This window comes from Choloepus didactylus, chromosome 1, assembly GCF_015220235.1.
Source record: "Choloepus didactylus isolate mChoDid1 chromosome 1, mChoDid1.pri, whole genome shotgun sequence".
Taxonomy (NCBI): domain Eukaryota; kingdom Metazoa; phylum Chordata; class Mammalia; order Pilosa; family Megalonychidae; genus Choloepus; species Choloepus didactylus.
The window spans coordinates 98258942-98284904 of record NC_051307.1 but is presented as its reverse complement, the minus strand read 5'-3'; the positions used below and the strand labels follow the sequence as shown (position 1 = coordinate 98284904).

At 38.9% G+C, this 25963-nt stretch overlaps 1 protein-coding gene across 3 annotated transcripts in view; it reads right to left on the bottom strand.

Moving 5' to 3' along the window:
- The window catches only part of ATP13A4 (ATPase 13A4), a 212941-nt gene that overhangs the window by 17144 nt on the left and 169834 nt on the right, over positions 1-25963 (bottom strand). For 2 of the 3 annotated variants that reach the window (XM_037838137.1, XM_037838118.1), the window contains exons 14-25: positions 23829-23979; positions 22129-22215; positions 21749-21905; positions 20471-20582; positions 14646-14770; positions 12654-12817; positions 11692-11814; positions 10336-10415; positions 8892-8934; positions 8380-8489; positions 5942-6038; positions 4163-4235 (exon numbers count right to left, since the gene is read on the bottom strand). In XM_037838137.1, the coding sequence (XP_037694065.1) occupies positions 4163-4235; positions 5942-6038; positions 8380-8489; positions 8892-8934; positions 10336-10415; positions 11692-11814; positions 12654-12817; positions 14646-14770; positions 20471-20582; positions 21749-21905; positions 22129-22215; positions 23829-23979 (1322 nt within the window). The remainder of the gene's footprint in view (positions 1-4162; positions 4236-5941; positions 6039-8379; positions 8490-8891; positions 8935-10335; positions 10416-11691; positions 11815-12653; positions 12818-14645; positions 14771-20470; positions 20583-21748; positions 21906-22128; positions 22216-23828; positions 23980-25963) is intronic. The other variant, XM_037838129.1, reaches the window with a different exon arrangement.

Below are 25963 nucleotides of genomic sequence, written 5' to 3'. Positions count from 1 at the left end.
GTAAACCCTTATTGGATATATGGTTTCCAAATATTTTTTCCCATTCTTTAGGTTGTCTTTTTAAAAATTTCTCTTTTTATTTAGATTCTCAAATTTTTCATTCATCATTTTCCTGATATCTTTTATTTCTTTCTCTGTGTTCCCCTTTATCTCTTTGAGCATATTGAAGATCATTTTTTGAAAGTCTTTTTTCTGTATGTACAAAATCTGGTATTCTTCATCGATTGTTTCTGAAATTTTATCGTGTTTTCTTTTATTTTTAATGGGCCACCATTTCCTGTTCCTTTGTTTGTGTTGTAATCTTTTGATGGATACTGTACATTTTAATATTTTAAAGGCTAATTCTGTGATTTAGTCCCTGAGCTGTCTGTTCCTTAGCTTGTATCTAACTACTGATATGACAGAGACTTACTTGAATGCCAAGAGCCAAGAAAACAAACCAATGCAAAAAACACCTTTCACCATCTTTGCAAATTGCCTCTGTGTTTTCTGGTGCTCTTTTTCAGAGTTTAGGCTTCCTATCCAGAAAATCAGCCCAAGGTGAAAGTGTGGGGTCCTCGCTGTCTTTTCTGAGCCTACATCTTGTGTGGGCTTGGGCACTTGGACTAAAGAAGTACCCTGTGTACAGGAATTGTGGTGCCCTCTCTTCTCCCTATAAAATAGACACAACCCTCCCAGGTGCTCTATTGTATTTCTTAAAGCCTGTGATCCTTTGCCCCAGGCTGTTTTGATTTAATTGTTTCTTACACTGTTTTAGCTGTTTCTGCCTGCAGGACAAGGTATGGGAGCTCAAGTCAGAGACAAGTGTTGTGTTTCAAAATTCCAGACTGCTACCAGATACACTGGTCCCAACATACAGTCACCCCAGTATGTGCAAAGGGGTTATGCCATTCCCTCCAGAACAGGACAGAGACCTTCAGTGGGAGCACAGGCCATGTCCACACCACACTGGGAGGGTGGAGGAGGGACAGCAAGGGCATCTTGAGCTTCTTCTAATGATTTTAGTTGTGTTTTATTGATTTGGCCTTTGTCCAATTACTGCAATCCTCTAACTGCCTCCTAGAGTTTTGAGGAAGATGGCTGTGCCTGTTTTTGCTAGCTGTTGAAAGATTCTGTGGGGAAACAGAACCTTGTAACATTTTACACCACCATCTTGGTTGACCAGACAACTTTGTCCATTTTTAAATTGGGTTATCTGTCACTTTATTATTGAGATATAAGAGTTCTTTATATATTCTAGATATAACTCCCTTATCAAATACATGATTTGCAAATATTTTCTCCCATTCTGTAGTATCCTTTCTTGAAGGTGTTCGAAGCACAAAAGTTTTCAATTTTGATAAAGTCCAATTTACCTGTTTTTGTTGTTGTTGCTCATGTTTTTGAAGTCATATCTAAGAATCATTTGCCAAATCCAAGGTCATGAAGATTAATCCTTTGTTTCTGTCAAAGAGTTTTATAGCTTTCATTCTTACAATTAAATCATTGATCCATTTGGAATTACTTTTTGTGTATGGTATGAGTTAGGAGTCCAACTTTTTTCCTTTGCATGTGGATATCCAGTTGTCCTGCACCATTTGTTAACAAGACTGTTCTTTAATAGTCTTCACATCTTGCCAAAAATAAGCTCTCTACATATATTTAGGCTTTTTTTTCTCTCTTGGGGTCTAAATTCCATTCCATTGATCTATATGTCTATCCTGGTGCCTGTACTACACTGTCTTGATCACCATTACTTCATAGTAAGTTTTGAAATTGTAAAGTGTAAATCCCCCCAACTTTGCTCTTTTCAGTATTGTTGTGGCTATTCTGGTTCCCTTCAAATACCACATGAATTTTAGAATCAGCTTATCAATTTCTACAAAGAAGTCAGCTGGTATTCTGATAGGTATTATGTTGAATCTGTACATAAGTTCAGGGAATAATGTCAACCTAACAGTGTTAAGTATTCTGATCCATGAACATAGGATTTTTTTTTCAGTTTACTTAGATCTTCTTTAATTTCTTTCAACAATGTTTTGTAGATTTCAGAGTATAATTTTTACACATCTTTTGTTAAATTTGTTCCTAGGTATTTTATTCTTTTTGATACTATTGTGATTGAAATCATTTTCTTAATTCCCTTTTTGGATTGTTCATTGCAAGTGTATAAAAATGCAATTTATTTTTTCTTATTGATCTTGTATCCTGCAATCTTGCTGAACTCATTTATTAGTTCTAATAGTTTTTTTTAGTGGATGCCTTAGGATTTTCCATCTACAAGATCTTGTCATTTTCTTCTTTTATTTCCTCCTTTACAAGCTGGATGCCTTTTATTTCTTGTTCTTGCCTAATTGCTCTGGCTAGAATCTCCAGTACAAAGTTGAATAGAAGTGGTGAGCTCCAATATGCTTGTCTAGTTTCTGATATTAGGGGGAAAGATCCAGTCTTTCACCATTAAGTATGATGTTAGTTGTGACTTTTAAAAGCAGAGATTTTGAATAATTTCTAATATAATACATTAGCACAATGACTGCTAAGATCAAAGAGGAAACAGTGTAAAGGTAAGACCATGAGGCATGTAGAAGAGGTAGTCAAACACTGATACTTTTTAATGTGCTTACCCTCCCAGCCACTGGTAGCTGGAGCTAGCTCATACTGGCTCACCAGAGCCAATTGGTAATATTTTAGACCAGTTGTTAAACACAGCCATTAAAAAAATAAATGATATGAAGTCATAATTAAACATATTAAAACAAAGGTAATGAATATTCAAAAGTTATCACTTCCTAATTATTTTACTACATTTTAGTATTATCTATGTTCTTGAGGCTAATAACGCAGGTTAACTTTAAAGTATGTCATAAATATAGTCATTGCTTCCATGAATAAAATATTAAAGATGAGGAAATATTCTTCTAACATTCAAGAACTATTATCTGATTCATCAAAATTGCCCACATCAGTGACAAAAGAATGAAGTTTCAATAAAAATCTTTGTTGTTTTGCTTTCATCTTACTCATTAAGGTAAAGGAAAATATCAACCAGTATTCATTTTGGAAATAATTCAGTCATCAATTGCAACTGTAGGTCAACCATGGATACAAAAGTCTGGCAAAATTCAATGAAAGCAATCTGTAAGAAATAATTGGCAAAATGGAATTTGCAATAGAGTATTGTATATTTTATTATTATTTGAAAATTGTGCATTATGAATTCTTCATTTCCATAAAGTTGATGATAAAGCTATGTGTGTTTGTATATATGTGTGTACATATATATGAATATATAGATAAAGATATAATTTTTTAATCAGTTGTTAAACATTTGCCATTCCCTTCTACCAAATGACAGCATAGAAATGGGGTGATAATAGATTTAGAGATGGAATCTGGAGAAAGTGTGTATACATAACTGTTTGGGAAGATTGAAAATAAGGGGGGTAGTAGCTCATGGGAGATTTGTGGTCTAGCATTAGTTTTTAGAGAAATAAGATTCTAGAACATAATTGTATGCTGCCGGGAATGATCCAGTAGACCAAAGAAAAGTTGATGATAATGGAGAAAGAAGTTATTACATGAACAAAGTCCTTAAGAAGGAGGGAGGAGATAGAATTCAAAATACAGGTGGAGACCTTAGCATTTATGTTTAACAGAGGGAATAGCAAAGAATGTGGGTAAAGATAATAGTGGGAGGGGTGGAAAAATCTCTTAGCAGGGCAACTGGAGAGATGATTCTTATATTAGTTGGGAGCGTTATGATGGCAAGATTATCTTTAAACTGTGTTCTAAATCCTAAGAGACAAAGATTTGTAGGTGGGAAACATAAAAGCCATTTAGCTTCTACAAGTTGGGCACATTTCAACTGTAGCTATACTTAGAAGAACACTGACATCAGTGTTCCTGATTTTCAAGGTGCTTCTTTCATTTTAAATGTTTAGTGACCATTTATGGAAGACCTACATTTTGTGGAAAACAGCAAAATAACTACCAGCTTTTTCTTTGCCAACACTTTCTTTCAACACTAATAAATGAGGCTCCGGTTTCCTCCTTCTCTCAGTATACACCTATGGGAATCATTTAGTCACTGCAGCCTCTGTCCTTCCTGGTAGGTGAACCTTCTGGGGAGAGGAAAGCAAGACGAGGGGAGCACTCTAGGAAGAAAGTTTACAAAGTGCCTTACTTGTAACACCAATAAGAGTCGTAATGGCCAGATCCTGGAACAGAAACTGGTAATTTGAAAGACTATTTGTCTCCTGAAAGGAAAAAGAAAAGAGGCTCAAAAAGGTTGAATTTGACATCATTACAATCCTATGTTGTAGGATTTTTTGAGTAAAAACTGAGGAGGTGGTATGGTCTGAGGCTGCTTCTTCGGGTTGGTGAGGGGTGGTGCTGGTGGGAGAACCCAAAGCCAAGCCTGTGAAACCCTCACCAAGCAGGATGTCCTTCATGTGCTTCTGGGCTAGTCCTTTGTGCAGTGAGATGACCCTTTGTTGAGGATAATGCTTAACTTTACTAGATTGATCTCTGATCTTTTCTATTTTTTAGCACAAAACTTAGGATTTGGTCTAGCACAATAAAATAGTGCATTTCAAATGATAACAAGTGACAAATGTGTGGTGATCCTGCCTACATTTTACCTGATAGAAAGTAACACAACCCACTATTTACATTCTGGGGTGTTGCTAGACTTGATGTTAGAAAGTATTGATGAAGCACGTTGATACATTTGAATACAATATGTTCAGATCTTACATTCAAGCATACTTGCTTTGCTGCCTCCATTCCCCTTAGTGAGAAGGGGATAATGAAATTTCATATTTAACTGAACTTTCAAGCATATTGAGTCTTTAGGATTCTAAAATAGCGTCAAATTTCTTAAATGACATGTTCTTTTCCAAGCCATTCATCAGTGAGTGGGAAAAGATAGAGGTATTCTGAAAGCAATGGGGCTAAAACATTCAACCCAAAAGCAAAAGGACAAGATGTAGAGATTAAGCTAGAAAAGTTCAGCACAAATGAAATAGTACCCTTTTTGAAGAAGTCAGTGCTAACTTGATGAAATAAGCATACAAGTTGGGTGTATAAACAAAAGGCACGTGTTTTCTCCTTTTATATCTTGTTAAACAGTAAAAGTCATCAAAAGACCTATGAGTTTTTGTGGTTTGATAAGTCAATTTTAAAATCTCATATGCAAGGAATCAGTGGTGTACTAGAGATGGCTTGTACTAGCTTATTAGAGCTGGTTGCTAAATTTTCAGGAATTTTCTATAAAACACAGGCATTGTTAAAAAAATTAAATCATACAAACTTACCATTAAATAAGTTATATGAAAAACAAAGGCAGTAAATACTTAAAACTCAGTGCTTCCTAATTATTTTACTACATTTTACTGTTCTCTATGCCCTTGAGGTTATTTACATCTATTGTATCCATATATACTTCTGTACATCTCTTCCCAACTCTACATTCATTGATGTCAGGATGGTAGCTTGAAGTCAGCCATGATGGGAATATTTACACCACAGAAATTGGTCAGCATTAATAATCAGGGTTTGTTTCCCAGAAAAATATTATAAACGTTTTATAATATTTCCCAGCACACTACTGCAGAGAATTATCTCCTTAATGAATGGTATGCTATAGTAGAACAACAATGGATCTGGGAATGTAGAGACCTTGTCCAAGCTGGACAGGTGAAAACGTCTGGGAGAGAGGAAGTGTGATGTTCAGTCCTGATCCTCAACTACCCCTAGATAAAAGGTTTGGGGTCAGAGAGACAGAGAACTGACACCAACAACCTTTCCTGTATACATGCATCTATTTCAGATATACTTTCAAAAACTATAAGGATACTTTAAGTGGGGTTAAGGGTATGCAAATAGCCTATTTACACTCTTCAGTTATGAGGCATTGCAAATTGAGAGTGCACCTCCACTTGTTTTAGGTCCCAAGTCATACCCAGTAGAGCAGCAGAACACCAACATACTGAATCATGCTGTACAGAGCCATGTACTTAAACATACAAAATGAGGTAACGAGAGCCGCACGTCCTTCCCTGTGTAAGGAAAAGAAATGAGGTCAGTAATTCTGTGTTGTTCAGCTAAGCTCAGGAGAAAAAAATGAAAAGTTTGATTATACAATTTTTGTCTGACAGACTGGACAGTCTTGAGCCAGTGGCAGTTGGCTGTCATTATGCTAAATGACCAGATTTCCAGGAAAGATCAATTCCAGGCCAGGGTTCACAGGCATTTATCTGGCTGTGCAGTCCAGATTTAATTACTCTTGTCCTTTCTGTGGGCATAATTCCAACTCCTGAATTCAGGGTCAGGGACCTGGGAACTAGTTCTAGATCTCACACCTATTCACTAGTGTGATTTGGAAGGTCATTTCCTCTCTCTGACTCAGTTTCTTCATCTGTGAACTAGGATGTAAATAAGGTTGCGGGTTTGGGGGAGCTATTTTCATGCAGGTGCTTCAGGATTTGGGCTAACATTGGATTCAAATTTCATTTTGGTATTCCCAACTGTAGGAGATTGAATCACGTCCCCCACGAAAGATATGTTCAGGTCCTAACCCTGGTCCCACTGGTGCAAACCCATTTGTAAATAAGACCTCCTGTGATGTTACTAGTTAAGCTGTGCCCAAACTGAAGGAGGGTGGGCCTTAATCCAATATGACTGAGGTCCATATAAGCAAAGGAAGTTGGACACAGAATGAGCCACAGGGAGCAGCCAGAAGCTGGAAGTCAACAGAACCCCAAAGAGAAAGGAGACGCTGCCATGTGATGGAAAATCCAAGGAATCCCAAAGATAGCCAGCCAGAGACACCAACCAGAGTAGGAAGCAAGCCTTCTAGTCCCCGAAACCTTGAGCCAATAAATTCCTGTTGTTAAGCCAATCCATTGTATAGTATTTGTTTTAGCAGCTAGGAAACTAAACTACCAACTATTTCTAAAACTACTAAAAACAATATGCATATTCAAATGTGTCATATATCAAATTTAAGTAGATCAGAGACTATGACCACATTAATCTGTATTCTTCTTGATTGACTTTGAATAAATAGTACATATTTAAACCATTGAATTGATTACTTATGCAATATTACTATTATCTATTTCATTTGGGGAAAAAAGGGTTTAAGTTTATTCGTGATCATGATGATTTCCTCGGATTCCACAATCTGATATCCAAGCCAGACTTTTTTCCATATCAGGGCCTTGCCGCTGCCATTCGCTGTGCCTAGAAGGTGGTTGCTCCTCTTTTCTCACCCCCTTAAAGGAACTTTCCCACACCAAGCCATGTGAAGCAGCCAATCCCACCTCCCCAGTAATCTTACTACCTTACACATTATCCTTTTTATTTCTTTGATAGCACCTACCAAAATCCAACTATTGTCTTTATTATCTACTTACTTGTTTAATCTGGATATCTATCACTGGAATAATGCTTCATGAGATCAATGGCCTTTTGGTTTACTTGCTTTTTGGTCCCCAGTACTCCAACACTGGCTGGCACTAAGTTATGTTCAATAAGTATTTGTGGACAACATGAAAAAAGAGGAAAAGTTGGGAGGAGCTAGCCAAATCATTATTTTAACATGGTGGAAAGAGTATGAGATTTGCAGATAAAACATAGTTAAACAAAATGAATTCTAATTCCATCTCCAACTCTACATGGCTGCATAATCTTGGGCACATCAGACAAATTCTCTGAGCCTCAATTTACTGTTTGTGAAAGATATAACCATTCCTACATCTGTAAGCTGTTTTGAAGTGTAATATAATAGACATTAAAATACTTTATAAACTGTACACATTCTAGTTATTATAATAACCAACATCTGTCCCAGTGCTAACCATCTTGATTATTCAAATAAAATGCAGGAGAAGTACATGTTCTGGGGGAAAAAATTAAAGCAGCAAAAGAAATTTTAATGGAAGCAGCAAAGATGAATAAATATTTTGAAAACTGGCTATGGGAAGGATACTGCAAAGAAGCATAAAGAGGTAAGAGGGAATGAAGGCAAGTAGGGAAGATAAGGTTTACGTCAATTCCCCAGAATAAAACATCTAAGGAAAAAGAGTAAAAAAATAAATAAACAAAAATAAGAGGAATGATGAGCACTTTCAATGCAGTAAAAGTTCCAGATTCTTCTAAAAGTTATTTAATCATTGACTTTTATTGGAGATGCACTGCTCTCTTAGTTTTATTTTTAAACTTGTGGTAAGTCCATTTGGGAGCCAAATATTTGAAAGTACACTCTCAGCCCAAAGACACAATCAAAGTTTCCCTGGTCTTTCCCAGGCAAGGTGATTTGGCCCCTAAAAGTCAGGAGAGATTTAAAAAAAAAAAAAAAAAAAAAAAAAAAATTGGTGGGGGAAGATGCCTACTTACTTGATAAGATGAGGTACGCACTCAATGTTTGGAGTTTTGGAGGTGAAAGGTGAGGCCACAGATGCCTCCTGCTCTGACAAAGAGATGCCCACGTGAGCCATTTTCAAAGCCTGAAAGCAAACAGTCCATTTACTGCTTATGGAAACGGATACTCATCCCTAATGAGGCCACATAGTAAATTTCCAGCTAAGCACCATACTTGGTGGCTTCTGGGCCCAAGAACTAACTAGCCAGGGGATGATCAGCCTTTGCTCAACCTGCCACATGAGGAAGAGCACAGTGAGACATGTAGCCAAAGAAATGGGAATTCTGGAACCAAAATCTAGCCCATCAAGTCTCTTCTGACTACTGAGTCGCTCTGTGGCTTTGCTCAAATCCCTCCCAACTCCAGCATCAGTTTCTCCTTTAAGAGAAATGGAGATAGCATACATGCCATGGAATACTCTCTTTAAAGGGCTCCGGGCAAGTGTAACTGACAGAGATTTTGGCACCACACGCTGGCATGTACTTACCCCACAGTCATTTGCCCCATCACCGCACATACCTACAAAGTAACTAAAAGAGAACCATGTCAATTGCTGATGAGATTGAAGAGATTTTAGATTTTACCAACTAATTTCTCTAAAACGACAAAGTGACCTTCTTTACTTGGGAATCAAACTTATTATTTATTTTGAGGGCGTTTCCCTAGGAGTCTGGTCTGACTAAAAGTAAGTATGACTTAGCAGTTTATATTACGGGTTGAGATATCCAGCACCATTCCTGACTCTTCATATTTCATGTATATCCTGCACTTCACTGTTTAGGGAGCAGTTTTCTCAGCTGTAAAACAGGGATGTTCACATTTATTTATGAGACACAATGGATGGTGGATGGGATTTGAAACCAGAAGATCCGAATCTTTAACCTGGTGACTTTACCATTTTGACCATCATTTTTCTTTCCTACAAAGTGTTATGAATATTAAATGACATGTTCTATGGAAAGGTGCCTTCTAAATTCTAAAACAGTAAACAAGTACTAGTTGCTGCTGCTATTAATACTAACACAAGAGGATATAGCTGTGTCAGCAGTCACTCAACTCAAAATGCAGTGCCAAATTAAAGAAAGAAAACACATCCATGCCTCAGGATGGTTTTCTGAGGCTGGGTGAATATTAATCTCTTGATTTGTTGGCAAAGAATATGGATAGTCTGCTTTTTAAACTATGAACACTCTGACAGCATTTATAGAATTTGCTATACTTTTTGTTCCATTCTGCTTTACTCTCCAGGACTTTCTGAATCAAGAAGTTCATCTGATAGTAGGAAGACGGAGGTGAAGGTGTGTGCAAGTGGTCCAGTGCCAAAAGTAGAGAAAGATCCTGGGACTCTGGAAGGTTCCATAAATAGGAAACAAAGGGTCACAAATAATGGACCCTTTTATTTGGACTGTTCATTCTGTCTGGGAATGGAGACCCTTCATGTTAAAAGGATATTTTTTTTTCTGATTTAGTGGAGAAGATGCTTTGGCATAGGAATGTTTAACTAGTCAGAGGGTTATATGAATCTCATGTCCCACACATATTCCTATACCATAACTGAAATGCTGTCAGCTTATAAAAATCAAGTCTAAATTCTCATTGTCCTTCCAGGATCTGAATGCAAACTACCTTCCCAGGCTTATTTCTCACTATACCTTTCATGCCTCTTTTGTTCTAGTCTAGTGGTTCTCAACTCTGGATGCACAGTCACCTTACCTGGGGAGCCATGAAAACATATGAAACTTTGACTCAGAATCCCTCAAGGGTGAGTCCTGGTATTGTGAACTTTGAAAAGCTCCTTAGGGGACTCTCAGGTGTAGCCAAGGTAACAACCACTGCCCTAACCAAACTGAGTGCCTCCCTATGCCCCTCACACTCCCCTGACTGTCATGCCTCCACGCAGTTCATGCTACCTGAATTGGTAAATAACCTACTCCAGTTTCTGAAATTCTTCCACCAGACTGGATTTCTGCCCAGGCGACATTCTTGCAAAGATGGTCCCATTGATCAGTATCTGTAAGGAACCCAAAAAGGAAAGTTTTTATCATATTAGTGGAGCATGCATGAAATAACTGGTAATACTTAGAACACTGATTTGGTAATGATACTCATGAATGAGAATAAAGTTTGTTTCCAAGGAGCCCTCCTTTAGGTATTAAAATGGACACTGAGATTAGGTCATCAGATATGTGACTAGTGGAGACCACAAATCAGTCAAGATGACTACTTTATAAAATATTTGATGACAATGGTGACCTATAGGAACTTAGCTCATCACCATGGGGCATTTGCTCCTGAAAAAACCTGGGTTTAACAGAATCTTAACTAGTACAGTATGAGAAACTGCAAGATAGCATGAGGTCAGGAACACAAGAAGGAAAGGAGAATACTTCTTGGAAACAGAACTGGCAGAAAAACAGCCTAATGGTGAAATAATGACTATTTGTGCTCTTTGACTTAAACATACTGTTGGGTCTCAACCAACTATGAAACTCAACTGATATTCCGAACTTTACTTTGACTATGAAACATGGATGGTTTGAGGGTTTAAACACCTGTACTAGCTCCCTCAACCTACAGAGTCTAAATCCTTCTGTGTCAAATCTGTGTGTTCCCTACTCCTCTTGGCAGTAAACACAGCTGAGGACTCACTCAGTCTCAAAGTCTTTATTGTTTTTTCTTAAACAGTACCTAAGATGATGAGCTATAAGTACAAAAGATTTCTCTTCAAGTTACACTGAACACAATCTTTCTCTGTTTTGTTCATATGTTTCCTATATACATGCATATGTATGTACACACACACACACACACACACACACACACACACACATATAATTTATCTACCCCCACTGTGGATGTGTTCCTCATCAGAAAGTTTGACCTTCTTCAGTTTTAGTACAGAAGTCTTCTCTCCAAAATCTACCAGAGTTCTCTATTTTTGCCATGCCTTCCTGTATAATTGCAGGCTTTTCATTATCCTGTGAGACTGCCAACCATAGCAATATAGCAATAGCTACCCCAAAGCAATCCTTATGGTATGAAAAGTCACTGACACTTCAGTTCTGTAGATGGTGGAAAACTGGCTAATCAAGTCTACTTATTTCAAATCTAGTAGGAAATGAGACACTAGTAACCTCTGAAAAATATCTGCCTCCCTTATGATGCATAGAACTCACCATTCAATTCTAAATCTCACCTATTTAGAGGTTTAAAATTACATAGGCCCATGCTCTGAAATGAAATTTTCAGCATCTTTATGGGGAGATTGATACGCTTTTAGAATTTACCTTTGGCAGTAGGTTGCTGAAATGTTGATTTATAACCTGAAAGGATTTTCCACTTAGGGCAAAATGGTAACTTCCTTCTTTGTCATTATCAGGGACTTCTTCCTTGATGTTAATGTAATTGTCCTGCAAAGCAAGTTAGGGTTGTTTTGGACTCTCCCACTTGATAAGAGTTAATACCGCAAGCCTATCTGAGCGAAGACAATGAAGACAGACTAGGGTCTCTCTTTAACAGTCACACCCCAGCCCTGATTCCTCAGGGAAGCACTTTCTTTTTGCTGGATCAATCTTTGCACATTGCAGCCACTAGCGAATAGAATAACACTTACTCATGTCCTATTCTCATTCTGATTTGATCTCCTCAGTGAGTCCCTGGGAAAAGCACATTTCACACATTTCAAATGTAAAATACAAAAGCACTGCAGCTTAACAAATATCTCCCCGAAGTGAGAACTTACTGTTTTTTTTTCCTACAGAATTAATATTGTTCCATGTGGATACAACAGAGACGGAATACAGACAAGACGAGATAAACAAGTAAAACTTTTTTTCCCCACCCAGAAGACATAGTCTGATTTTCTGATGCACACAGTAGTGTCTCTCCCAGGGACTGAATCCCTTTTGAACCCAATGGAGTAACTAACAAGCAAGAGAAAAATAAGAAATAAGATTCATAGCTCTGTTTACTATATTCTTTCTCATACAGAGCCACAAATTATTCTTTTTCACAAATTTAAAAGAGTGAATTATTTCCAGCATCCCAGGAAAGCACTGTATCTTAGAGTTCGGTAGGAATGGTATGGGAAACTGACATAATTGAGTTCATCAAACTGCATATGTCAGAAATTTGGGAGAAGTATGTTAATTCTAGGTCACCCATATACCTCTAGTTGTCAAAGCTGCTCAGTCACCAGCACTGTGAGACAAGTTAGTTAATACAGTGGAAGGTCCCTTTTCAGGTATACCTGATTCCCATATCCAATGTGTTTCTTCTCTTCTACTAATTTCCAAGATATTGATGCTGACGAGGATCCAGTGGTTTCATTTGCTTCAATGAGAATGACTTTTTGACTTTCAGAAACCATCCCAGACTTTCGGGCCACTGTTATTGCAGTTTCAAGATTGTCACCTAGAAGAAAGTAAGAACATCCCAAGATGAGGTTGAACCAACTCATATGGGGTCTAGAAGATCATGGTAAGGAATTTAGACCTTCTTTTAGAAGTAAAGAGAAATAACCTTCTAAGGTTTCTTATAGCCCTGATTGTCCATGATCCCATGTCCCCTCAATCACTCTTTTTTTTTTTTTTTTGGTCTTGCAGACATTCATTTGGTTATTTCATGACCTACCAGGTTAGTTTTGCCAAAGAGTGGAAAAGGTAAATAAAAAGGTGAAATTTAAATCTATTATTGTCATTAATTGGTAGCTTTGCAGAAGTTTGTTGTAGTAAAACCCTTCCGGTTTAATATATTGCATGGTGGTTCTATTTCCAGCCAATATATAACAACCCCCTGAAAACTCTGGACAAAAAGTAAACAAAAGTAGGAAGAATGTGGAAGGTAGTCAAAACCTGCAGAAACAGGTTTGACCCTAGAGAGAGCCTCAGTTTCAAAGCAATGCAGGCAGTGAAAAATCCAACAGAAAGCCAGTGTTTCTGGCCAGAGAAACCAGGAAAAGGGGCCCCTGTGGGCTGGAAATTATGAGGGACATCATGGAAAGGAAGGCTGGACATGGGAACAAATTTAGTATATGGACCTACATAAATCCTAGCTTAAACCAGAGCTGTGTATCAGAGGAACTGACCCAACAAAGCACAGTAAAAATTCAAGAACAAAAGTGTGGTATAATCAGCTCCAAAGTCCCAAATAACCCCTGAATGGGACAGACCCAAACAGCTTAGCAGCTTTGAAATCTAAGCTAACAACAGGCAAGCAGAACTTGTGGTTGGTTGCTTGCTAAAATACAAAAAAAAAAGTCAATATTCTCCAGAGGATTTTAAGAGGAGCCAATGTCTTGCAATATAATATTCAAAATTTCAATACTCAAATTGAATATTAAATATTCAATATTCAAAGGATAGATAAATTAACTTGGCTGTGAGTCCATACATGGTGACTGTGATAAATTGAATTATGTACTCCAGTGAAAGACATTTTCTTAATCTTAATCCACATTCCAGTGGGTATGAACTCATGTGTAAATGGGACCTTTTGAAGACGCTAATTTTAGTTAAGGTGTGGCCCAACTGAATTATGGTGGGCCTTAATCTGTATTACTGGAGGCCTCAGAAAGACGAAGTTCAGACACAGTTAGTCAGAAAATGCTGCCCAGAAAGAAGCCAGAAGTCAGTGGAAACTGGAAGAGCAGACACAAGGAGAGAGACAGAACCATGTAACACAGGCAGAGCTGCAAGCCAAGGAACCCCAAGGATTGCAACAAGCCAGGACCAGAATGCTACCGACTTTGGGGAGAAAGCATGGTCTTGCTGAAGCCTTAATTTGGACTTCTGGCTTCTGAAACCATGGGACAATAATTGTTATGCCAACCAGTGTGTGCTATTTGTCACAGCAGCCTGGCAAACTGAGAAACAGTGATGCTATAGCCTTAAAACAGGAGAGGCAAATTGATGACATAAGATGAATTAACAACTTTTCAGAAAGGCCTCCCTTAACTACTGCACCTGAGGTACACAGTTTTCTGTGCCTCATAACCCTTATTACTAGCTGTTTATTTGATTGATTCATTGACTAAGTGAGTGAGTAAATGAGTGATTTGTTTTCCATCTCATCCCATTGGAATGTAAACTCAGTGAAAGCAGCAATTTTGCCTTTTTGTTGCCCATCTCTAACATCCTAATTGGCACATAGTAGGTAGTCAACAATATTTATTAAATGAGTGAATTCGTCTCTATTTCCATACTATATTCTTCCTGTTTTCACAGTATACTTTGTTCTATACCTGTGATCATTACAGTCCTTATCCGGGCGGAGATGAGCTCTTCCAGGACAGGTTTTGTCTCTTCTTTCAATCGATTCTCCAAGATCAGCAATCCCAGAAATATCAGGTCTGATTCTACCTTGTCCCTTGAAATACATATATGATTGAACAGAAATAGCACATTATAGTCTTTCTTACAGGAAGTAAAAAAAAAAAAAAAAAAAAAAGACAAAAATCTACCTGTCAGAGTGATTCCCAATTACTCATTCAAAAACTGTTTCTTAGACCCAAATATGTGCCAGAGACTACTGGAAAAGAAGCCAGGAGGCAACACACAAGTTGTTGAGACATTTACCCTGACTGATTTAAGAGGAAGAGAGTACCTGATGAGCCAAAGATTGGCTTTAACCTTCCCAGAGAATGAACTAAATTACTGCAAAGTTCTCTTCCATCTACTGTGGCTAGCTTGATTTTTATTACCTCACTGCTAGCAACCACCAGAGAGGAGTCCTAGTTCTGGTATGAAACATCATGCCAATACGTGAGGCTCAAGAAAAGTAAAAGAAAATGCCAGTTTCTCCAGAAGCCAAAGTAATAATCAAAACCATCTTAGCCCTAGGAAGTATGAGGTCATCTCTCAACAAATGGCTCCTCTATTAGGGCCAAGCTCCTGGACCTCTTTCTTCCTCTGTTGGTAGCATTGCTCTTCTGCATAAAGTATAAATGTTTCTGCAAGTAAAGGAGGCATCTGGGGTTTGCATCACCACAAGAACATTTCCAAGACATTCCACGGGAACAAGTGCAGGGGAGTAAATCTGGGGTAGTAGTTCAAAAATTCTTTCATGATTCATTCATCTGAGAGCAGAGACCTCTAGCAGACACAAGAGCAAGACATCGGTACTGCTTAATTCTGTTTGAAATACAGATGTAAGCATCACCCAGAAAAGCCCTCCTTGCCTTGTTTGCCATGTGCATCCCAGTGCTGAGCCTCTCCCCTCCCAGGGGCATGGACTAGAGTTAGTTGATCCTTCCAGGAAACTGCCAATACCTCCACCACTGGTGCATGAAGTGGACACAGTTTGAACCACTCACCCCAGAGCATGCTGAGCAGGATGATGGCATTCTCTATTCTTCTGAACAAGGCATTTAACGTGCACCAGGATCTGGTTCCAGATTATCTTTCCAGCTTCAAATATCACTCATTTCTTTACCCACCCTGACCCTCAGCTAAGTTGGACCACTCAACATGTCCGCACATGCTTTCTGCTTAACCATTTCCGAACATTTGCTCTACAATGCTAGAAGACATTCTTCCTTATTTGTATCATAGAAAAGATAACAAAAGCCCCATGATCTGCCATTGAAATCCTTCCTGTATTTTGAGGCCCAATTCACATGCCGCCTCCCTCATAAAGGCTTCCCCAGATAGAAATAATTACCCTCTTAACATATTACTTCTACCTCAATTTAGCTCATTTATGTCCATATATTACGATTATTTTCTCTCTGATATTTCTGTCTCAACTGCTTGAAGCTAAGGCCTGCCTAATTCAACTATGTGTTCAACAACACCCACATGGTGCCTGACACATGGGGAGTGCTTGGCAAATATCTGTCTAATTAAAATACTCTAATTCCTGTTGTGACAATTATTTTCCAGGCAACCTAGGGAAATTCATTCCCTCTTTCAGAAATTCTCCTGCCAGTGGGTTCTCACTGACCCAAAGTCAGTCAGTCTGTCAAGACAGTAACCATTTACTAGTATTTAGTAAGTACAGGAAACAGGACTAAGGAGAAAGGGGGAGAGAAGATGCAGAGAACATAGAAGCCCACGAGAGTTCACATTTAAATGTGAATAAAAGATTAGGCATGACCGCATCAGTTACATGGACGGCTGGTATAAGTACTATGATAGATGTACAAAACAGTCCCATGGAGTCGGAGAGGAAGGTGCAATCAATTCTGAGTGGAATAATTGGAGAAATCTTCCTGGAGGAGGTGATGTTTAGGCTGGTCACTGAAGGATAACTAATTAATGCCTTATTGAGGTCCTCCAATCCATCTAATGGATTTCATAGCCAGGCCTCAGGCTTTAGATATTTTCAGAGACCATATGGCATGAGCCAAACACAAGAAAGTGGCCTCAGGGTCAAATGTCTGACATGCTCTGCAGCCTGCCTCAGCACTCATATATCTGGTTTCTCTGGCTTACAGCCTGTCTTAGTTTGCTAATGCTGCAGAATGCAAAACACCAGAGATGGATAGGCTTGTATAAAACGGGGGTTTATTTCACTACACAGTTACAGTCTTAAGGCCACAAAACGTCCAAGGTAACACCTCAGCAATCGGGTACCTTCACCGGAGGATGGCCAATGGCGTCCGGAAAACCTCTGCCAGCTAGGAAGGCAGCTGGCGTCTGCTCCAAAGCTCCGGCCTCAAAATGGCTTTCTCCCAGGACGTTCCTTTCCAGCAAGCTTGCTTCTCTTCAAAACATCACTCCCAGGTGCACTCAGTTAGTTCCCTCTCTCTGAGTCAGCTCATTTATATAGCTCCACTGATCAAGGCCCACCCCGAATGGGTGGGGCCATGCCTCCATGGGAACATCTCATCAGAATCATTACCCACAGCTGAGTGGGGCACATTCCAAGCAAATCCAACCATCACCAAAATGTCTCCTCACAAGACCACAAAGATAATGGCATTTGGGGGACACAATACATCCAAACTGGCACACAGCCCTTGTGGAGTTCAATGCACAATAATCAGGAAACAAGAGTTCTAATACCAGCTCTGCCACCAACTTGCTGTATGATCATGGATAAATCACTTTCTTTGTCTGGTAATCTATTTCTTCTTTTGTAAGAGGATGAAACTAATGGGTCTTCAAGGCCTCTTCTAACCCTAACACTATATGATACTCCCTTTCATGGATTTTCAATGTGAGCCAGGAAATAAAGGGAAGTCATAACCCCTTTAGAGTTCTCAATACCCACAACTTTCTATAGCATGCTGTCTTTTACTGCTTCCTACACAGACATTAGGCCTGCTCCTGAAGCATCTAAATATAATAAAGACTGATGAGTGTAATACAAATGGAGAATTATCCGTGATTACACTTCATATTCTTTAAATCTGTGTGACTTTTAAAGGATGAAATATGTATGAAGTGGGCCAATAATCCCCAAAGAGATTATGATATCAGTGCTGAAAGGACCCTGAGTAATGACAGAAAAAAAACAGAAGGTTCTGCCCTAATTGGGGATTAGCAAAAGATAGGTAAATTAACTTGACTGTGAGTCTATACAAGGTGATTGTATAAACTGAATAATGTACCCCAGTGAAAGACAACGTCTTAATCTTAATCTACATCCCTGTGGGTGTGAACTCATGTGTAAATGGGACCTTCTGAAGATGTTATTTTTAGTAAAGGGGTGGCCCAACCGAATAAGGTGGGCCTTAATCTGTATTACTAGAGGCCTTAGAAAGAGAGGAAATTTGGACAAATTAGTCAGAGAAGGCCACACAGGAAGAAGCCAGAAGTCAGTGGAAACTGGAAGAGCAGACACAAGGAGAGAGAAAGAAACATGTAACAAAAGCAAAGATGCAAGCCAAGGAACCCCAAGGATTGCAACAAGCCAGCACCAGAATGCTACTGACTTTGGGGAGAAAGAATGGTCTTGCTGGGGCCTTGATTTGGACTTCTGACCACTGAAACCATGAAACAACAAATTTCTATTAAGCTTATCAGTTTGTGGTATTTGTCATAGCAGCCTGGCAAACTGAAACAGTGACAACAGATTTTAAGACAGGAAAAGCAAATTGATGACCTAAGATCAGATCCCATTGGTGAATTGTGTTTAGACCTCACCAGGTTTTGAAAAGTTGGAATTTCAACATCTTTAGCCAGAGCATGTGCTCTCCAGCCTGCACTAGTCCTCACCTTTCTCTATTATGCCATATGCATCCAACAGGAATGTTTTTTGTCACGTGCATAAGCCTCACAGTCATGAGTTTACCACTTGCAAATATGCAAACATTTTATTATAATTATTGGAAGGAGCAGTATAGTAGTCAGAACCTTGATATATCTCTGGTAATAGGCTCTTGGGAAATTAAGTTCTGTTCCCAAATTTGCCACATCCCTTTCCGAACCCAAGATTCCTCTTCTCTAAAATTTCAGAGCAAAACTCAGAGTTCACTTTTAGCTCTCTGACACTAACTTTGACCTGAGTTGATCTGCAACAAATATCCAGAGTTGTAACAGCCAAAGGTTCAGGGATCACATTAAGTTGGCCCCAGGAAGAGTGGCCCAGTAAGTCTTAGGAATCCAACACTCAGTGACTTTAGATGAGCCACTTCCCCTCTGGGCCTCAGTTTGTCCATTCAGAGTGACACTGCAGGGTCCTCTCAGTGATTCTCAGCAGGGACAGTACTGCCTACTGCCTCTAGAAGATGTTTTGTGCATTGCTGAGGGCATCTATACAAGATTTTCTGCAATTTTCAATGTAAAATGAAGAATTATCCTGCATCTCACATCCTTTTTGAAGGCTTTACTGAACATTGATGGACAGTAAAAAATTGTTCATAATTTCATGAACCTAGACCCTAACTCTCTTTTACATATAAATACAAAGTAGCTTTGACCAGTTTTAATATCCTGTTAGATTACCAGGAACATAAATTGAGAGGAGATTGTACATTTTTGTTCAGAACTTTACTAGGAGTTGTTGAGCATTTCACAAAATAATACCACTGACAGCCCGACTACTTGTAGTATTTGAGACCCAATGTATAACACACCAATGTCTGTATGCATTTGTGGCTGTTGCATCCCCAGTGATTCTACACACATGTGCAAGCAACTTACTATTTCATTTTTAGTCCATATTATTTTTTGTGATATATTGTAGATTTGCTTTTATTTTTATCCTATAGATAAGTCATTATATTTGCTTTTTGCAAAGAATATATACTGACAATTTTATATGTTAATTTTATTTAGAATATTAAAGGAAGTATTACAAAATACAGTTGCAACAACAGAATGCTGAGTATGATAGGGTTGAAAATAATTAAATAAAATAAATATAAATAAATATGTTAGACCACCCAGATTTGTGAGTTTTTGTCTAAATGACAAAATGAGCCTTAATTATCTCCACAGGAGTGTTACCAGTAGAGGCTCACACAGAGTATCACACATGGCAATAAAGGTGAAATAAATATGACAGGCTAAAAATAGTGGAAAATAAAATGACAACAAAGAATAATTTTGAATTAACAAGCACTCTAAGCCATTTTCTCTTTTGAACATTCCTATTTTAATCTATTCATATGGAAATTTTCCCTAGAATTACCCCTCAAAAGCTTTTATCTAGATTATGTCTTAAACCTAAGCTATATTTATTTGTTTCAATAACTGTGTATTTATTATCAAGAATTTTTTCAGGGAAATATTATATTTCATAACTTTCAACCAACCTACCAACTGTAATAAAAACATTAGCTACCTGTATTTGGTTCAAAATGGGGACATGACCACAATTTCAAACTCTCTGAAACACTGGTTATTTCATATATCTGTTTTCATAAAGCCGTATGATCACACATTTTACCACTTATGTGACTATTTCTTATACAATCTCCCAGTCTTTGCTCACATCAGCTTTGTTATTTAGGCAGAGCAGAGATGACCATATCACTGTTTACAGATATTCAGACATTTCATGCAGACGAAGCCAGCAAACTATGGTGCTGGGTCCACCGCCCCAACCCCTTGATTCCCATCCCAGACTTGAGCATCTTTCTAACAAACCATTCTGCTTTATAAAAATGCCCCCATTTACCTCATCAAGGCTGTGTTGTGGTGGTCAGTTTCCAGTTTCTTGTAGGCCAGTGCTATGACCCGGAAGCCCTGTGTCGTGTAAATCTGAAGTTCACTAACAAAACTAGTTGGTACTGTTCAGAAAATGACACAGGATTAGTAGGCAATATTTATTCAGCTGGTGCTGGTGAGAAATTCTGTACAAACAGACCCAACTCTTGCCCAAGCAAACACACCTCAAAAAAAGTACACAAGCAAGTGGGTGAGAGCCCTAAATATAACTACATTGTCAGGACTGATCTCTTGGGATCTGGTGAAACTGAATGGAAGAGAGGAAGCATTCAAAAAAAAATAAAAAAAAAAAAAGGAAAAAGGATATAGAAAGAGTAGAGTTCTTTTTCCCAGTTTAACCAACAAACATTTACTGAGTGTCTACTATGTAATAGGTATTCACTATACAGAGACTGAAGCGCAGGCCCTGCTTGGAGAATCTTTGTCTTATGGGGTGACAGCAAGCAAGCTAACAATTACAATCAAATGAGATCCTTGCTCTGGTCTAGGCAATGCAGGCTGCTAGGGAAGCACTTGGTGGTGCATTAGCCAGACTGGGAAGGAGTGGTTGAGCAAGGGATGAAACTAGCACTTAGGCTGAGATAGTGTCAGTCGCTGAGGCAAGGAGGCAGGAGAGAGCAAGCCTTGAGTAGTTAGTCCAGCTTATGGCAATTCCACACAGGATGTGAGGAGAGGAGTGGCAAGGCATATCTGCAGAGTTGAGTAGTGGGTCAGTGCATTAAGGCCATCCTAAAGGAGTTTGAAATGAGCCTAGAACCTACGGGAAGCAACCCAAGAACAAAAGCAGGAAAGTGACAACATATTTTGTGAAAGAAAGACCAATCTGGTCATAGTATGGAGAATGAATGGGGTGGTGGGGGCAGGAAGGGCTGTAGGCAGGGAGTCCATTTGCCAACTATCAAAGTGATCCAGTGGAGGGATGATGAGAGCCTGAGCTGCTGAAGTGACAGGTCTATGGATTAGCAACTGACTAGATAGAGATACTGAGGGAGAGGGAGGGGTCATGGCTAACTCCTCCTTGAGGCGGATGGTGGCATCATTCTCCAATATGGGAAATACAGGAAGAGAGAAAAGATAAGCATGATTTTGGTATTGAATTTGGGATGATATCAAGTCGCCCAATTGGAGATGACTTGTAGGCAGTTAGATTCACAGATTGAGAGTTGCGGTGACAGACTTGAGCTGGAAATACAGATTTGCTAGTTGCAAACCAACTCTACACATTTACCTGTTTCAGGTTGGCAAAAGCTGGCCACCCTCTCTGGTGCCCCTTTCATGAATGCCAGCCGGTCACCGCCCATCTCTTGAACAATGACCGTCATCCTCTGCAATGCTGATGAGAATGGGAACTGATGCAGGATTGCAATTCCTTCCACTGGGACCTGCTTGGGGGATGGGGAACAGAGAGGGACTTATGGACATAATTTCTAGCTATTGGGAATTAACTACTGCTTCCTCAATCCTTTTTAGCAAATAAGAGAAATGAGGTCACGCCAGTTTTCCCAAGTGGAATTCAAAGACACATCTCTGACCCTTCAAGAAATATGGGCCTGAAAGGAGTTCCCGTCAAGTTTGGGCATTGAGGAAACAATTGGAAGCGAGGCTTACCTGGCTGGCTGTTTTGCAGGGTTTAACCACCATGGCATGTGCTGGCACTCCCTTGATGTGGAAATCGTCCCCAGAAATATCCATTTCCTATTTCACAAATGGGATACTTCATTGCAGAGATTTATTTTTTGTCCACCTACTGATACTACGTTCAAACCCTTTCCTTGAGAGAATCCTCAGACCATCTCACTGTATTCCTGGTGTCTTCCCTCGCTCACTGAAGGCAAATCAAACTCAACCCTCAACAGAAAAAAATAACACATTGGAAATGCTGTGGAACTTGAAGGGCAGACATTTCTGAATTATTCATGCAATTTATCCTGCTTTCTCTGTTGGAATGTGCTGTGTAAAGGCTCATTCTCCATTTCTGAAGAGCGTGACTTAAAAACAGTGGGCATGAATAGCCAGACTCACTTTGCTTGAAGCAAGCACCTTTCTATCTTTCTTTTCCTGGAGGTCACTGCTGTTCCTGTCTTCCCTGTCTGTCTAATCTGGCTTGGTCGCCCTCTGGGCAGGGCAGGGCCTGTGACTTACATGGTTAATGTTCAGTAAACCCTCAGTAATTGCTTTAATAATGACCCCAAATTGTTGTCAAAGAAATCTTTACCCAAAGATGTCAAAGTGCTTAGTAAACGTCTCATTAAGTGGCTGACAAAATCTCAAAGAGGAAATTATAATCACTACTGAGAGATACAGAAACAGGAACCCAGAAAGGACAGAGGCTTGACAAAGTTACATCAGATTGTTGCAGAACCATGCACTGTTAGGGTGGAAAGGAAACCTAAAGATTTTTTCCTTCAGTGGCGCCCACACATATGTCACAGGGGCCTAGCTGGCTGAGTAGGTGGGGATGTGAGTTCCCCAAATCCCACCCTTCCCCTTCCATTGCAACCAGAGAAACTCCAACTATATATTGCATGTACTGGGCTTCTGAATACTGTTACCCTTCAAGAAACTATTCCAGTTTCATATTGTTTTGGCTTTTTATGTGCAAACTGATGGTCTAATTCCATCCTCTCCTGTTATAGTCAAGAAAGCCAAGACCCCAACCAGAGAGATGTCTTCCTAGGGTCAGACACTCAGAGCAGGGCTGCGACTAGAACTGGAGAGCCTGACACCTCATCCAGAACTCTGATGACAGCATTTGCTCCCAACCCTTATTCAAAGTTTCAACAAAAGCTCTTTCACAGGCTCCTTTTTGTTGTTTCCAGTCTTAGAAATAAAGTCAATACTAAATTAATGGGAATAAACCTGTTGGTAACAATGAGTCTATGAGTTATTCTAAACACCAGGGACAGTGGTGTTTCCTAATCCCCATATTCTGAAAAGCTGTGAAACAGGATATTGCTCTTAATATGTACAAAGAATTGAGAAATAATTATATAATAATTATAGTTATAATTATAATTATAATTATAACTATAATTATACCTTTGAACTTGTAATATGAGCCAGGCATAGTACCAAGCATTTTTTATGCATTATCTTATTTAATCCTCACAATAACCCTATAATACAAATACTACAATTAGCTGCACTGTACAAATGAGGAAACCAGGCTTAGATTAATTTATCCCTATTGCTATATGGACTCTGTTTTAGAGACCTCACATTTTGTAAGTATTTAATGGCTGTGATAAAGCCTTTATTGATCTAGCATTGAAGAAGCTTTTTAGATTCCCTGAAGAGCAGTGACTTACCCAAGTGGTAGCTTCAAACATTTTGAGGTCCAGAGGGTCTCCCTGGATGGTCCCCTCGAGAAGAATCAGAGAGTGGCAGCTGGCCATGGCCGCGCACAGAGGGCTCCACGGCAAAGCCCTGCCCGAGGCAAAGCTGTGGACTTCCTGGAAGCTAAAGGAGAACAGGGAAATGGCTTCATTCTTACCTACCCTGCCAAAATAGAGCTTTTTGGAAGTGAATACCTTTTTTAAAAAAGCAAATTTAACAAGCTTTTTTGCATTTCGTACCCACTCTCCAATCTCCCCAAATTAACCGTGTTTCATTCAGTCATTGTCCTGAGGTAAATTCAGTGAGTATGAGAAAGGTTTGTGAGGTTCTTTCAAGCTCTTTCTTCCCTCTTTTCCTCACCTATTCTCTCACACTGATTTAGTGCCAGCGGTAGAGAGAGAACAAGAATTAGCTCTCTTAGTTCCGCCCCAACCCCCAACTACTAAACCATTTTGCTTTGAACCTTGTGAGACAGAACGGGCTAGTTTATACTATAGCTATCTGTAAATATGTGGATCTCCCTCAATCAATCCTTCAAGGTGAGGATTATGTCTTTTGTATCTCTGTCTCCATCATATTTTAGCCTATCGTGGACAGCCAACAACTGTATGAGTTGGTTATGGAAAGCTGCAAGACCTTAATGGTAAACAAATGAGCACACACAAAAAATAGTTTTTGAAATAGACTAAGAGTCTTCCCTCTTCCACCCTGGCACTAGTGTCCTATTTCAGGAATCATTTCAGAACTTTCTGTAAAAAGTGGCTACATCTAGAAACTACTGAAAAACAACTGTAATGTCACATGCAGAGTCCTCTCACTGACTCAGAGTTGAGTTCAGCCTCAGTGCCACCAGAGGAATAGACTCTGCCACCTTTCTGGTCAGTCCTGATTAAATGTGCAGCACAGTAGTTGGTTCACAGATCAGCCCATTCTTTTTGGAGGACCCCCAAAGGGCAGAAGAACCACATGTCGATTAGAAGAACTCTACACTGAGACAAAATCTGCTCTTGGAGCCTGTAAGAATTGATTTGCTTTCTTTCCTTCACATGTCGAGTTCTTTCGGATTTATGGAACACCTCTCCTTTATCCCCCTTTATCCTCCCTTCCTCAGGGGTTACACAAGACCTTCCAGATGTCCCTTCAATACACAGTTTCCAGACCTCTCACCTTCCTAGTTACTTTTTCTTGGAGAAAAAATTTATTTGCCATAGTTTGTCTTAAAATGTGATCTCCAGACTCAGACTGTTATTTCTCATGATATGGCTGTATTTTTTAAATACAGCCTTATGTTGTGCTAGCTTATTGTTTTTGAAAGCATCCATATCACAGTGTTAACTCATCATTAAGCCATATTTCTGTGTGGCATCCTCATCAAGCTACCTTTGGCATATTAACAATTCAAAAATCTCTTGTCTTATTACCAGTCCTGTTGGTCATATCCATTATTATGTGTCAAAAGATCAAATTGTCTTAATGATCTGTAATATTTCCCACAGTATTTTAGTGAACATATAAAAGATATTGCCAGCAGTGTGGTTAACACAGAAACTTAAGCTCACATGAGAAAGCAAAACACAGATCAGGAAAAAATAATCTAATTTTTTTAAGAAGACACACACACTGTCATCAGTATGTAACTCTGATTATGGAATTCTGAGTCCCTGGGCATTGGGCTAGACTCTGGTTAGCACAACAAATAAATTCCTGTCATTGTCATCTTATTTGAATATTTATGATTTATAAAGTCCAGGTAGTTTTTGACAGTTCTTGAATTATCAAGCACATTGGGCAGTCCCTTTCTGGAAAGGACAAGAATTGTTAGAGATGAATTCACCTTCAACAAGAAGAAATTTATGGCCTGTAAATCAGGTGCTGACTTTTTACTTAGAATTGAATCTGTCTTCTCTCATTTATTAAACTTTAAAAAATGTTTTCCTTTTTTATTTTAAACTGCTATATTAATCATTTGAAGTCAATTTTAACTTTTTCTTAGGAAGGAAGGAAGGAAAGAAGGGAGGGAGGGAGGGAGGGAGGAAGGAAGTTCTTATTAATCAGTAACTAAACATTTTATCAGCTGTTTTTATTTAAATTTAACAAGTCACTTTTA